We start from the raw sequence: 15,327 nt of genomic DNA on the forward strand, positions 1-15,327 counted from the left end.
GTGACGGTCTCCCACTGACTTCAAAAGAAGTAAGATTTGAAGAGATTTTAATAAATATGTGAAATTGCTATCATTGACATTATCCAAAACACTTATTGAAATCCAAGCATTTTTATCATTACTTTTTCGCTTTCCTCTTCATTTTTTTCTTCTCTTTTGCTCTTCTCACTCTCCTACTCCATCAGTTTGGAAATCTAAGCGCTTCATATCTCCTTTGAAAGGGGCTTTGAGGTCTGTAGATCAGAAGTCTTCTATACAAGTATTAATAGGATCCATTTCAAAATATCTTCCTTCAAGCTAATTCGTATCACTGACCAGTAAAAGAGGGATTAAAAGATTAAGCTGGATTTAAATTCTCCTCATTAATATAATTAACAACTGCGATGAGTGCAACATTATTTTAACTCTAGCATTCTCCTCCTTGGTTTAGTGCAGTTACAATTCAGAAGAGGAAAAAGGTAGGGTAGTGAAGTCACCAGTCAGACGCTGGAGAAGAGAGCTAAAGACTCGCCTCTGCTAGTCGTCTTTCATCTGTCCTGCTCTTTAGTTCCCTCTTTGTTAAACGGGCTAACACTTACTTGTGTATTCTCACAGAATCCTACGAGATTTGTACATCGGGGTCATCAGTCGGTGAAATACAACGGCAATTAGAACCATACCTACAGAAACAAATAGCACACACAAATCAAATCTATGCCTTCTGAAGCTCCAAGCACACAGGTCCATAAGGACATCCCTTCAATTATTAAAATAACAACAAAAGTCTTGTTAAAATGATAATAAAAACAGTAACGATAAAAGTAAGAAAATTTGCAGCACATCAGAGTGACACAAATAATACTAACCCAAAACGTGGAAAAGTACAACTGTTTAAAAAGTTAATTTACGGGTTTGTAATGCACGTGCAGTATCAGTTGGTACTGAGAACAGCAATATCTGAATAATTCATAAACAGTCACGTACTAACTACTGTAAGCTTGCCTGCAGAAACTGCAACTTTTTAAGTTATTACTCCTCTTCTGGAGTAAATCCAGACACACTGACAAAATCTGTGTTTAAAAATAAAGTTTGTAAGGAGAGGTAATATATTTTAATAGATGAAATCAGACCAAATGTAAGGACTTTAAGCTTGAAGGCTTGTTTATTTCTTCCCATTATATGTGATAAAAGATATTACCTCTTCCTACAAACCTAACCTTTTTTGCAGACTGCAACTGTATTACTTTAAAAGTAAAAGCTTTTACAACACTTTACTATGGTTGATGAAAATAAACAAATGGTTATATGAAATGACATAATAAAACATGTCCGTTTGGACTCTGGAAAACCAAGTTGGGACCCTGCCTTCACAAATAAAACCTAAGATAACTTATACTGAAAGGGATTAGAGGATTTATAATCATTTTTATTGTTCTCTATATAATGCTAAAACTGTTTAAAGCTAGTAATTTTCCCCTGTTTATTAGGCTTTTTCTCACAGCCATGAAAAGAACAAAATAAAAAACTGGAAAAAGTGATTATAAAAACATAAAAATGGGTAGAGAAAATTCACTGTCATGAAAAAGAACTAGAAAAGCTTTTAGTCCATTTTCTCTTTAAGCGAGTATAGCTGAAGCTCACAGTATTTCTTAAATTATGAAATATGTTTTGCTTTCAGCCGCACTCCTAGGTTATGCATATCCTATCATGCTCTTTGGAGATCTCTGTCCTTTTTTCCCCACTATAATCTGTATTTTCAAAAAAGATTCCAGTACTCAAAGCAGTATCTGAACTAATGCTAGAGATCTCCATTGCCAGCCACTAATGACGTTAATGACAATTACTATCTGCTTATTCTGTAAAGCTGAAAAGCTTGTCAGCACCTGAAATTTACTGTGGGTGAATTTGTATGATTTCATGATAAAATGATTTGCTTCCATAAATGAAACTTTCTTAGTGAATCCTCTAGCTCTATATGAGTACTTCTTTGGAAAAAGAATCACTCAAACAAAGACCATTAGCCCAAACTTGGCTTGAACTGAATCACCACCCTGAAGCCCCTAAGTGCTTCCACTGAAAAAAACCCCCACAGTTTGCTGGCCACCTGGACCCTCCTCTCTATCACACTGACTAGTTGCTCCTACAGCCTGATTCATTGGTGTTCTGGCTTCTGATGCACTCCCACAGACACGTACAAAGAGCAGACCTATGCCTGCACAGCCAAGCTTTAAGCTTCAGTGTGGTACAGTACTCAGGTTCTGGTTTCATTGTCCCAGAAAAAGGAGAACATGCCGTCCCACTGGAATTCTGCCCAACATGCTGCACAAATACGTAAGCAGGTATCAACAAATGAAGGAAACGATTAGAACATAAGCAAATACTGCAATAAGTGATCTCTATTTTAATAAGTGTAAGAAACACATCAGCAGGAACTCTGGAAAGTTCACGGCATCTGCAGCTACCACTAAAAGCAGGAAACTGTGTCTGTGAGAGTTACGAGCTTGTAAATTCACCTACCTGTGTTATGCACCTCTCCCAACGTTGATGCTGACCGGGATCCAGAGCAAGCAGAGGAGGACTGTGAAATCCAGGTTCTCCACTGACTCCTAGGTCTGGAAAGGGTTTCAGCCCTGCATCTCTAAATCTCCTAAATCACACCCAGAAGACCCAGCTGTATCACACGTAGACTCAAACAGTGCAACAGGATATGTATGATACAATACAGCTTTATGGTAAGACTTAAATAACGTAATTCTTGTCAGGCTGTAAGAGTGTGTCCTTCCTTTTTCTGCCTCCTGGGCTTTTGAGCCTTTCTCCTACTGCTCAATATGGGACCAATGCGAAAGCATTTACAAGCTTTCAGTCCTCTTTACTCTTTCTCCCTGTGCTGATGCTGTGGCCCATATGGTTCAACGTCTTGATCAGAGGCCTGGACAATGACACAGAACATTTCCTTAGCAAGTTTTAAGGACACCAAGTTAGGGAGAGCGGCTGACACGATGAACAGCAGAACTTTATTCAGAGATACCTCAATAGATTTCAGGATTAGGCCAACAGAAACCTCACAAAGTTCAATAAGGCAGAACAACCTCAAATCAAAGCAGTCCGTACAAATAAAGTCCTGGCAACTCTAGGAACGGACACACTAACACCACGCTGATGAGCTACTGATAGTGACAACTGAGGATGTGGAAAAATTAGGTTTCCAAACAGAGAAGGCTGCGTTTCCTCAAGGATGGGAGCTGCACATAAATATGCCACTGTTGCAGCTCTGCAGAGGCTTCAAGGAAATTATCACTGCTGATAATCTTCAATTATCAGGCCTCATTAGCCACTACCACGTCAGGGCCTACGAGTGGCAGTGTATGAAGTGAAACTGTTCTAGAACAAGATTTAAAGCAAACGACCACTTGATTTCCACCTCTCAAGGGCTGTCTTCATGGGCCTTTATCATCCTAGGTTTTAAGTCCTACACCATTTTGAAGTTTATTTAAAAAAAAAAAGAAAAAACATAGAATTGTGTAGCTGAAGTCCTAAGTAAGAGGGTGGGACGGTAATGTAAACATAATCCTAGACATAGGTAACCAGATGATAAACCCTTGCAGTAGCTTGCATCATGTCACATAAATTCACAAGAGAGGAACTAGCCGGTAAACTTTTCATAGCTACGAAAGTACTTTTATTTTTATTTCTGATAGAATAGAGCCATATCCGTTTCAAAAGACTTTGCCTAGCAGGAAAGGTAACTGGTTGTGTCACAGCAGATGCAAGAGGTTACCACAAGTAAGCTGAGCACTTGACTTGAGGAAGTCAAATAATCTGTTTTTGATGGAGTAAATTCTGAGAGTCACCTTTCAGATCCCACTGCTACAGCAAAGAGTTTTAAGACACGTCAAATAAACTCAATTTTGAATGACTGGTTAGCTTAAAAGTGCAGGAAAGAAAGACAGAGGTTTTGATTTTGTTTGTGTGTAGGGAAAAGGCCACCAAAAAGCAATACACACCCTTGTATTTAACAAGTAAAATCTGCTGAGATCACTCAGACAAAAGGAAAATGCAGAAACTTATAAAAAGCAGAGTTTAATGAACTGAATGAAAATAAAAATGGTAATAAATACCATTTTATGGAACCAAGTGCAGCTTAATGATAATTTAATTTATATGTAAAGAAAGTAATACAGTGTTTCCTTAAGACGGTGTGCACCTGAAACACACTGACAGAATACCTCTGTCGCTGGCTGCCATAAAGGATAGTAGCCTGACTGTCAGTCACTCTGTTAGCTCCAGTGACAGACTGAAAGGTCTTAACTATGCAGAAAACTTAGGCGTCAACCTGATACCACATGATAAAATTTGTCTTCTTATTATGCTTCTAAAACTTAAAAAAATGCACTTTAAACAAAGTATGGAAGCATTGAATGTATTAAACGTTTGCAGTGTTCAGATCGCCAGAGTTGCACAAAGGGGAAATAACGTAGCACGCTAAAGTAGCATTACATGTAAAGTAGCATTACAAACCTAATTAGAGTTTTTAAAAGCTCAGTTATTCAGTCTTAATGGAATCCTTTTAATAGTGCGTGGGGGTTTGGGTGTACTATATAGTACTATGCTATACAGCCAACTGCTTTGTCTACCTTCTCGGGTCAGTCCCTGTCATCACAGTATGAATCATAATCTGAAGCACTGCTGGCTCAGAAACTGTCACAGTTGCAACCGCAGGATGCCAATGGGAACTTAGTGCCACTGCTAATGCTAATGATATGTTTATTGCACACGCTTCAGTGCTTTCTAAAACACAGTAAAAGCTGCTGCTTCCCAACTGAGAACTCAATGCCAGCACCGCTCTGAACCCTCTGCCCGTCAGCGTTCCACTCCTCGATTTGGGTGCCCAGCTGAGATGTGCTGTTGCTTCCCCTAAAATAGGAAACTTCTAGGCATTATCCCTGTAACTTCCTTCTGAATATACACAGCTATTCTGAGTCTGATAGCTAACACAGCAGGCTGCCCTCACTGATGCAGCACTAGTTCATCCCAGCATATATATTTTTGGACAGGCAGTGAGAAAAACAGCAGGTCCGGAAATCCCTGGAGCACGGATTTTGGTATGAGGTAAAGAGTTACCTTTCTTGAAACAAATATAAAGTGGATTGGAAGACGTGACTCTTTGGCTGTATCTGCTTTTATGTGAACACCGTCACAATTGGGGAAGTGAATCTAGATTGTCTCCCTGCGATCTGTCTCATAGCATGCTCTTAATATTTCTCAACAATTTAATATCCAGTATTACAAACTTTGAATCAGGGACTTGCAACTCAGAGGAGAAAATATCTGCGGACAGTTATCTGCGTAACCCAACGTTATGTGGGATATCAAGCACTTTCAGAGAACTCAAGTATACTCCATTAACCTACAGGTTCGTGCATCCATGAGGAATGAGCACTTTGGTATTTGCCATATTACTCTGAAAATCACTACCCACACTAGACAAAATCTAACTGAAAAATAAATAAAGCTTTATTATATTCAAACAGAAAGTTAATCTACTAGTTACCAGACAGGACAAAACCATGATCTTATAACTAGCTGGCGTTTTGTCTTAATCTCCCTAAGCTCTGCATGCCCACTCAAGTCAGCAGCTGACAAGCACAGATTTGCAGGTGGTAGGACTGGAGCCACGTTTGCTATATAAAACCTTATATTCCAGATACACCTCAGAGAATAGACTCTCTTTTGGGGGTCACCCTTCAGCTAAGAAAATAAAAATAATTACACCAGAACAGACTAAATGGCCACGCTGCCCACTGCTTTCACCCTTGACAGTGGGCAAAAATAGACGCCCCAAGGGAGCATGTAACAAAGAAAGTATGTAAAAAGTACTCCCTTACCTTCCATCAGTGTGCAGCTTTGGCATCACCTGAGCAAGACGGTACCTAATCCCATACAAAGTCTACCAGAACAAAGTTACCTTTTCAGGAAATGGTCCGTCTATATGAGCTGGTAGAGAGAGGATGTACAATTCTACTTGTGGCACTGTGGTGCTGTAGAGTATTTATCAGCTCTGATGCCTAAAAAACACTTATACCAGCTCTCGGAAACAGTTTAATTCTGTGTGTTAGCTACCGCCTGAACACAATTAGCTGCAAAAACTACAGGGTATTCTGTGATTTGCTTTCTCCAGCCCACCTCCAATAGGAGTTGGTTAGTTTTCTCTTCACGTTTGAAGTTTTCATTGCTTAGCTAATTTTTTTCTAGTTGCAGTATCCCATGGAATATACATTTTCAGAGGTAGAAAACAGAATCAAAGGTGAGACACTGAGATTATGCCTCACCAGCCGATTTGGGGGATTCTGTCACAATTGTGCCACTTAACACTTTTTACTTTCACAACACTTTAGCAGAGTCCATAACCTTCTGAAAACTAGACCTAATTCTGTCAGAGGCTCTATAACGTACAGGAATATACACTCTGCACTTTGGGTAATCTACAATCGGAAACTCTCTCTCCTACCAAGAAGCAAATAGTTCCAATGAACTCTGTGGGATGTCGCACTGCAGTTAGGCACATGCTTAGCTTAAGTCTTAGCAAGGTTGGTGCCTACTTTAAACAACTGGGTATGATTGGCGAAAGCAAAGTTCTGGAGTTGGCAACAAGAATGTAGTAATTACTCCTCAAAACAGTGTTGAAGAGTCAATGTAAAGCTCCTCAGCACCAACTGCTCAGCTCGACAGGTTGTAAACAACCTCCTGATGTAGGAAGAAAGTTGTGAAGAAAACGTTTTCCTTCAAAAGCTTAAAACAGAGAAAGAGAACAAGTGAATGCGCTAGGCACTCCTACCACAGCTCTTGTGCTTTCATTTCAATGAGCAAAGACACTAAAATGAACTCTTTATGCTGTACCTGAAGAACTTGAAATCTTCTGAGATTTAGGTAACTGATTAATTTTTCATATTTAAATAACAATGAGCTGAATCACGAGGGAATGAGCATATGCACAATAACCCCTAAATTTCAGAGTACCTACTGCTAGCATTACAGGCGCAGCGGCAACTTCCTAAATCTCAGCAGCACCCAGCCCAGAAGTCCCTGGGGGAAAACGATGAGAAGGGCAGTTAGCTCTATTTTGGTCAAATCATAGCGTTACACAGAGATTTCATCATCCACCACCGTGCTGGCAAGCTCTGCGGGGTGGTTTCAGGCGGGAGGAAAGCCAGGGGCACACGGAGGAGCAGGAGAGGAGGCACCCCGCACGCAGAGGTGGGTGCACCTCAAGGCGCCATTAGCTGCAGTAAGCAACCCACTCTGCTGGCAGGAAAAGTGAAAAAGGGGGAGCGGGGTGGACACGCTTTTTCAACACAGGCCCTGAGGGCGCTGAGGGGGCCCCAGCGGCTGCCGCCGGGGAGCCAGGCTGCGAGCCCGGGGGGGGGGGGGGGGGGAACCGGGCCTGAGGGAAGGAGACGTGGTGCCACCGGCAGCTGTGCCAACCCCGCGGAGCGGCCCAGCCCTCCCCTCCGAGGAGGAGGCAGGGCGGCCGAGCGGGGCCCTCGGCCCTTCTCCCGGCGCCGCCAACGGCCGCGCGGGGCCAAGCAGGCGGCTCGGCGGGCGGGCGCCCTCCGAGGAGAGGGGCGGGGCCTGGCCTCCGCCTCGCAGCTGTTCCGCCCGGCTCCGCGGCTGGCCGGGCGCCCCAGTCCCGCTCCGCGGCCGAGGGGAGTCTTGGAGGAGTTAGGGCAGGGCGTCGGGAGCAGCAAGCTGGAGCTGACAGAGAAGCTGCCCCATGGTGAGGTTACGCCATCTTGCGATACGGCGGCGGGGGGGGGGGGGATGGCGGGCGCCATTTTGCATCTGAGCGAGACACGAGAAGAGCCTTGGTGGTTTTCTCTGTGTGGGCGCCGCCATTTTAGGTTACGGAAGAATCTCCGCCTTCCCTAGAGCGAGGTTCCCTTGCAGGGCGCCGCCATTTTGGGTTACGAACGAGACGGCGACCCGCAGGGGTCCTCACTCCCCCTCCCCCTTCCTCCCTTTAGGTGTCTTCATAAAATGCCCGTGGAGAATCCCCTCTTTTTTCGCCCCGCTCCCAAGATGGCGTCGATGCGGGAGAGCGACACTGGCCTGTGGCTGCACAACAAGCTGGGCTCCACAGACGAGCTGTGGGCGCCGCCGAGCATTGCCTCGCTGCTCACGGCTTCGGTGATCGACAACATCCGCCTCTGTTTCCACGGCCTCTCCTCGGCCGTCAAGCTCAAGCTGCTCCTGGGGATGCTGCACCTGCCCCGCCGGGCAGTGGATGAGGTGAGGGCTGTGGGTAGGACGTTGCGCGGGAAGCTTAACCGAAACGGAGTGTGGGGGGGGGGGGCGAGGAGTCGGAGATGGCGTGAGGGGAGAAGGAGGGGGGCACCACCTCCCTCCCCCTCCTTTAAATGGAGTCGGTGGCGCCGGGGCGCGCTGCCGCCCGCCTCCCCCCCCCCCCCCCCCCAACGGCGCGCGACGAGCCGTTAGCGCGGCCGCGCCGCCCCTGAGGGGGAGCCCGGCAGCGGCCGCTTCCCCAGGGCGGGTGGGAAGTAATTACCGCCTTCCCCACGGGTATCCCCGCTCCTTCCTGGCAGTTTTGTTTATTTTTTTGTTCCCCCCCCTCTGTAGTGCGGTGCGTTGAGGCCCTGCTTGGAGGCTGGGCCCTCAAAAAGGTGCTCAGGTTTCTCCCCCCCCCGGTTAACGGGAGTGGAGTGGCGGCGTCGCTGCTGCTCCTCTTCCTGCTCGTGAGGGAATCTGTGGTTGGCGCTAGACTTCTCGAAAGCAGGGCTCGGGTTTCAACCTGAAACCTTTCTTAACGTGTCCAAGCAGACTTGTAGCTTTAGGACTATATTTTGCTAGAGTTTGGGGACTTCTGGTGCCTCTTTGGGGAGGGGGGAGGGCTTCTCTGAGCCAATGCTTGCTCTAGGTTTAGGCCCCAGAGGGAAGATTGGCCTCCAACAATAACGTGGAGAAGATCTCATTTGCTTTCTTTAATACTGGCAGCTGTGTGGATATCCACAGGCGAGTATCTCGGATTTAGGAAGGACAGCAGCAAGTGCTGAAACTTTGGGAATGGAAGATCTGGGGTTTGCACTGAGCAGTGTTTTCCCCACCTTCTTGTAGTCAGGACTTATTGGAGAAAATTGCTGTGGATTTTTGCCTCCCCTTACCTTTCTAGGAAGTACTTGTTCTTTCCTTTACTGCCGTGACCCCAGCTAATAATCTGGCTGGCCGGATTTGGATCTGACTTTGCATGGAGTCAGCATAAATCCAGCAGAGTTTATTCGCTTGGCTCTGGACCGTGTGTCATCTGCCGTTGCCTTGTTCTTACCAGTAGGCAGATACAGATATTTGGGGTAATAATTGGAGAAGGATTGGGAAACATTGAGTTTCTTCAGCCAGGTTGGAGGAACTCCTGTTCTTTTATCCAGCATGTGTGGTGCTGGTTTCTGATAACAGTTTTGGAGATAGTGAGTGGTTTGGGCTTCAGCTTTTTGTGTACAGTATCCTCAGTTGTGCTTGTAGCAGTCCCTTTCATGGGTAGGTTGTGCCTCTGTTGCTTACGCTTAATAGAAGTATATACTAGACATAGTGTAGGGAGACTGTGCATAGTTCAGATTATTGTATGCTTTACTTCTGTGCACTTCTAAGCTTAAAATGCAAAAGCATTGCTTCCAAGCAGTAGGTTAGTGTATGCCAGGATCTGTCTTGCCAGATATATCTCTATGGTTGTTACTCTGTTACGCGTAACTGCAGTTGCTTTTAAAAAGACACTTTTTGCTCAGCATATGCTTCCTCTGTTTTTAAAACATGTTTATGCCTTGTGCCTGTCCAGTGCACAAGCATTCTTATTTGGGCGAGACAAATGCAGTTTTGCTTTTTAGTTTTCTACAAACAAAATAACCAAGGCTGGAAAGGGGGGTAGGGAACGACCCCTCAGTTCCCACAAACTCTAAGTATGTAAAATTCTTCTCAAGTGCTGTGAAAATCCACATAGCTTGGAAGAAGAGTCTTGCAGTATTTGGTGAAAGTTAACAAACTAGTGGTGTTTTTAGGCCTAAGAGAAGGGAATTTTAAAAAAGCTTAGGGTCCTTCATAAGTAGTACTCAATGCCAGCTCTATGGTGAGGGAGCAGCAGTTCAAGTCAACTAAAACACTTGGTTGAAATGCTGCAGGAGCGCTCACTGGACTTGCACTAAACCTAATTTTTGTTGTTATTTGTTTAAGACTAATTCAAATCAAGGAAGATGGCAGCAGGCCACTTACTTAATCTGTGCTTTTGTTAGCTGTGGAGATGAAGTGTCATGTGAAGAAGAGCAAGCTGGTTTCTGTGCCCTTTAATGTGTTGTTAAAGTGATCAGTTGTGTTCCAAATGTAAACACTTTTACTGCTATTGCTAGAACAAAAAAAGAGTGTTGTGGGATTTTTCAGTTCTCTGGTAGAGTTGAAGTCAGTCATAAATCCAGTCTTTTAGCTGTAAACAGAGCATGCTTGTTCTAGAGCTAGGGTTTTGCTCTCTTTCCCAGTCCTTTGCAAAGTACCTTAAATTTATTTAAATTATTTCAAGGACTTTTTTTTTTTTGAACTTTCCTCTCAGTGAAGACGTTCTTGTTAAATTAAGAAAATGATGAGGTAGAAACCTTTAACCTTGCTAACAAGTCTGATTTATTTCGTTATAGACTGATTTCATTATAGATTTCCTTCTATACGTGGTAAAAACTGCCAGTGTAACAAAACTGCTAGCTAAAGGGAACGTTGTCTTCTCAAATATTCATCTTGTGAATTTGCTAAAACAAGGTTGTGTTTATCAAGGTTTGTTACATAGCTTGTTCTCGTGGTTTGGGATACTCTAACTGGTATTGGATATTTGACACATTTATTAACCATAAAGTTGCTAAGTGTTTTGTACTAGTGTTCAGTTCTGTATATACACACACACTCTATATATGTGTGGGTTCTCTTCCTCTCCCTCGTGCTCTGTGCTTCTATGCAGTATTCTCTGCACTATATATTATACAGTGCTGGACATAGTCTTTTTGCTAGCAGAAGTACGCCAATATAGAGTACCTATGGCTATCTGGAAATTAAATCCTTCAGGCAGAAATCACTTTGACTCTGTTACTGGTCTCTGTGAAAGTACTTATGTTCAGAAAGTCATATGTATATTTTTCCTGACTTGTTACGTGCCAGCTGCATCAATCACATGTGAGGAGCACGGAGCTGGCATTTGAAAATTTAATAGTATTTGAACCTGTGTTGCACCAGCTTTGTAAAGCTTTGTGAATCTTGATGGTGGACGCAAGAGGTATTACTGGTCTGCTGTGTAATATGTGAAATGATATTTGCCTATCTAGATAACAAGTTGTACTGAGTTGTGTTATCTTCAAAAATCCTTTTTTTTCAATTCTCTTTATAATAGCATTTGAACTGAGGGTCAGAATAACATGAAAATGTTTTTAGGGGCAGATATCTAAATAAAAAGTTATATAGAAGTAGTATGGTGGTGTTTGCTTTAGAAGGGCGTTAATGGGCTACTGGTCCTTCTAAATCTCTGAGAAGACTTCAGTCTAGACAAGTGAATCTTTAATCAATCCTCAGTCCCTTAAGTGTTACATTTTTTCTAAAATGTAATATCCTGCAGTTTTCATACTGTGTTTTTTTTTTTTCATTTGACAGTGCAAATATTGTCTAGATACTATTGACTTAATCCTCATAATACCCATGTGGGAGATAGGTGATGAACCTACTTTTTTTTTCCTTTTTAAATTGTGCTGTGACCCTGGTTACTGCCTGTTCATTCCCACTAACTAACAAGAATAATTGGCTCTCATTTTCTTTTTAACGCTTAGGTGTATTTTGTAGACAGTTGTCAAAAATATCCTTTCCTGCTGCAATTCTCTAGGTAGGATTTGCTAGCTCCTGAATCTCCCTTCCCCAGCCTTCTATCTGCTAAATCTTTTCTGGATAATCATGCTTATTTGAAATGATGCCTAAAGCTGGTGTAGTGCTGAGTAGCGTTTCAGTGGTGATTTGGCAGAACAGTTACTTCTATTTACTTTGTATATTATGCTCTTGTTAACCTGATTCACAAAGGCAAGTGCAGCTTTTTGGGCGAGCATTTCATTTATTTGTTTAGGGTTATACTATGATGTTATAATCAAGTCTGGAATTAGAACAGCATGCTTCTGTGCTCTGAAATATTCTGAAAGGAAGATGCTGCCTATCCCTGGAGTGCTGCTTTATTACTGCAGTTTTGTTGAAGTGAGAAAATCAAGACTGCTTCTTCCTGTTTCTTTACGTGAATAGGGAGCCCTCTATTCATACAAGTGGGAACTGTGCAATATTAGTGCAAAGAAATGAGAGGGTGCACGATACTCCTTTTTCTGTCTGTTCAGAGCAGGCTGCTATGTGTATTTTTGGCCACCATTTAATATTTTTCATTTTTCTGTGGTGTAACGTGGTGCATTTAATATTACTCTTGCCCACTTTCTAGTTTATCTCGATTAAAATACAAAACATACACAACAGTGTGTTTGATCCATCCTAGTTCTGTATCACATAAATAATAATACTGCGTACTTTCCAAACTGCTCAGGGTAATGCAAATACTCTATAGTAATACAGATTTCTATTAAATATCACCTGCTCAGTGAACCCTGAAACATTAAAATGTGATTAGGTTTATTAGCCAACTGTGAATGCATTAGTGTATAGATTTAGTCATGTATGTTAACTTAGGCGTAGAAGAAAGCAAACGAATGGGAATTCTTTGCAAGAAGTCTCATTGGAGCTATCATTTTGTGCATTTCTAGCAGTGTTTCCTCTTTTCATGCCTTCCCATGGTGCTGTGCCTGTATTCTTCCTGCACAGCCATTGTTGATCTGCCTTTGTCTCTGTTCCCAGACTTTTCCATCCTGCCTGATCCGTTCTTGTTAAATGTTTCTAGTTGTGCCCTGTGCCTTATTGTGCCAGCAGGCTGAGAAAAACACTTTAATATCCTTGAGTCTTAAATGAGAGTACTGCCAGAACACGTTGCATCAGATCTTGACACTCATGCTTAACAAGACTCTGGTTGAAGCTGATGGGATTCCAACTTACTGACCCAATGCTGCAGTCTTGCACAATTAAGAGTTTGGGATTATTGCTCTGAAAAGTAACAGTAAAATTATTTGTAGTATTTTGTGTTATTTGGAGTTGCATTTCATGCATGCTCAAACCACAAATGAAAATAGTGTGTGTGAGTGTTGTGGGGTTTTTTGTGTTTTTTTGTTTTTTTTTTTGTTTGTTTTTTTTTTGTTTGGGCCAGCTGCTAGGTTTGTAAATTCAACAGAGACCTGGGAGCATATGTTTAAATTGCCTTATGAAGACAAACCTGAGTAAAAACTCGAATCCAGGCTTGTTAAATGCAAACCTGTATTCGGGCATGGTCTTTGATTAGCTCCTAGTGCATGGTGAAACATGCTTTGCTCAACTGTATTGACAGTGACTGTTCCTTTGCCATTTGCCATGAGGCCTTGTGATAATGTTACTTGTTCAGTGCTGGGCAAACGAGTTGCTCCTTCCTTGAAGGAACCAAAATCATGTGAAGCAGTGGGTTGTGGGATAAGTAAGTTGCCTGAGCTTTGACTGCCCTCGGAGCAACGTCAATGTAACTTGCCTGGACAAGAACTCTGTAGGAATATACATGATATAGGCATGGAATTCTGTGAACTTCTGGTGCAAATGTGAGTTTTGTGGAGCAGATAGGGGTAAATGGGGAGGATACAGGAGGGTATTTTTCTTCCAGTTGTTGTCCTTCCAAGTTTGTTTTGATGGAGTGGGGGGGGGGGGGGGGGGAAACAGTTCTGTGCTTTTGTCTGGACTGGTAGTGTCCAGATAAAAGCTAGTGTAAGAGCTATAAATAAAATGCAGCTTCATCAAATTTTGTTAGGTGTTATTTAAATTTTCAGGTATTTTGTGTAAATCCATTCTGTAATTCCTGTAGAACAGATAGGAGAATGTAGAACTCTGGAGAGTATTCACATTACCCTTTTGCACTGTAGTAGAAGCAACATGTGGTGGGCGGTTTAGGCGTAGATTTGTCTGTATCTCTGCTCTGTTTGGAATCTGAGTTCTCTGACATTTTCTGAGGGGAAAAAAAAAAGTGATGGAGGACAACAAAGATTAAAACTCTTAGAAATTGATTCTCTGTTGCATAAATATAGGTTAAATTTGATGACAAGTTAAAACTGTGTGTGGTCGTAGTTATGTAGTCACTTTAATCCAAAATAAATCAGTAGTGCCACTGAAAATGTCAGTTGACTCTTGTGTTTCTTCTTTCTGCCTCCACTCTGCCTTCAGACCCGCGGCAAGGGTCTGATCAGGCTGAATGCTATTGGGCGATCCTAGTTTTCAATGAGATGAATTCGTCTGGTTTGTTTTGTGAGAGCGTGAACATGAGCACTAAAAGAAGCAATAGGTAAATGACAAACTGCTACTCTAGCACAGTTCTATACCTGACTAAAGCGACAGGACATTAACATCTTTGTGTGGGTGAATGGAATTGAGAAATGTTAATGTTTGTCTGACTTAGAATAGTGAGATCTAAAAGTGCTTGGGGGAGAGACAGCAGAAGTTTAACTTTTCTCTCTTAAAGAATTGCATGAATAGAGTAAGCTTATTAAATTATGTTTGTCTAAGAAAAAGCCAGTTCTTAATAAAGGGAAAGAAGTACAGCATAAGATCAACCTTTTGTTTGTCTCACTGTGTTTGGAAACTTCTAGACATTGTAAATTATGCTGTATGTAACACAATACGAAAGCCCAATGGGATGTGAGAAGGCAGAATTCAAGTATTTTTCTTATGCTTGCTCATGAAGTCTTTAACGCTAATACTGAGTAAATGGGATATGTCTAAATGCTTGCCACAAAATTGTATTTTGCTATGTTTTGTGGCTTGATCCGTACGCATTACTACTTGAACATCTTAGTTCTGTGAAACTAATGCTTTTAATGCTTACATAAGAGTTTCTTTAAAAAAAAAAAAAGGGGGGGGAAGCAAGTGTTCAGTTTTAATTCAGGGTTTGGCTACCTATGAATGAAGTAAAATAAGTAATTTAAGAAATCATAATTCACTGTGTAAAATCAGTTGACTGTAGCTGCAGTTTCCTTTTTAATGCTAACAGCAGGCATGTTGATCAGTAATTCAGAAAATTACTGTGACAAATGTCACTTTGTTAATCTCATCTTAAAATGGGGTAAATAATATGTAAATACTTAAATGATTTTTTTTCTCACTATAGAAGCTTTGAACAGATGGAAAAATCTAGTTACTTGTGGCATATTAGAGGGGCGGGTGTACTTA

General features: G+C 42.2%; 1 protein-coding gene and 1 long non-coding RNA gene across 4 annotated transcripts in view; one reads left to right on the forward strand and one right to left on the reverse strand.

Annotated features, from left to right (window-relative positions):
* Positions 1-164: 164 nt before the first annotated feature.
* LOC104151355 (uncharacterized) lies at positions 165-7,136 on the reverse strand. The gene is made up of 4 exons (XR_695765.2): positions 7,001-7,136; positions 2,497-2,626; positions 579-659; positions 165-310 (listed from the first exon to the last, which is right to left on the reverse strand). It is a non-coding gene; the product is annotated as an uncharacterized lncRNA (long non-coding RNA).
* NELFA (negative elongation factor complex member A) overlaps positions 7,119-15,327 on the forward strand; it is a 29,282-nt gene continuing 21,073 nt past the window's right edge. Inside the window, exons 1-2 of one of the 3 annotated variants that reach the window (XM_068943571.1) lie at positions 7,119-7,264; positions 8,001-8,265. In XM_068943571.1, coding sequence (XP_068799672.1) covers positions 8,014-8,265 — 252 coding nt within the window. In that variant the 5' untranslated portion in view covers positions 7,119-7,264; positions 8,001-8,013. Of the gene's footprint in view, positions 7,265-7,550; positions 7,754-8,000; positions 8,266-15,327 lie in introns of those variants that run through there. The other 2 variants (XM_068943570.1, XM_068943569.1) reach the window with 2 other exon arrangements.

Source organism: Struthio camelus, chromosome 4, assembly GCF_040807025.1.
Source record: "Struthio camelus isolate bStrCam1 chromosome 4, bStrCam1.hap1, whole genome shotgun sequence".
Taxonomy (NCBI): Eukaryota; Metazoa; Chordata; class Aves; order Struthioniformes; family Struthionidae; genus Struthio; species Struthio camelus.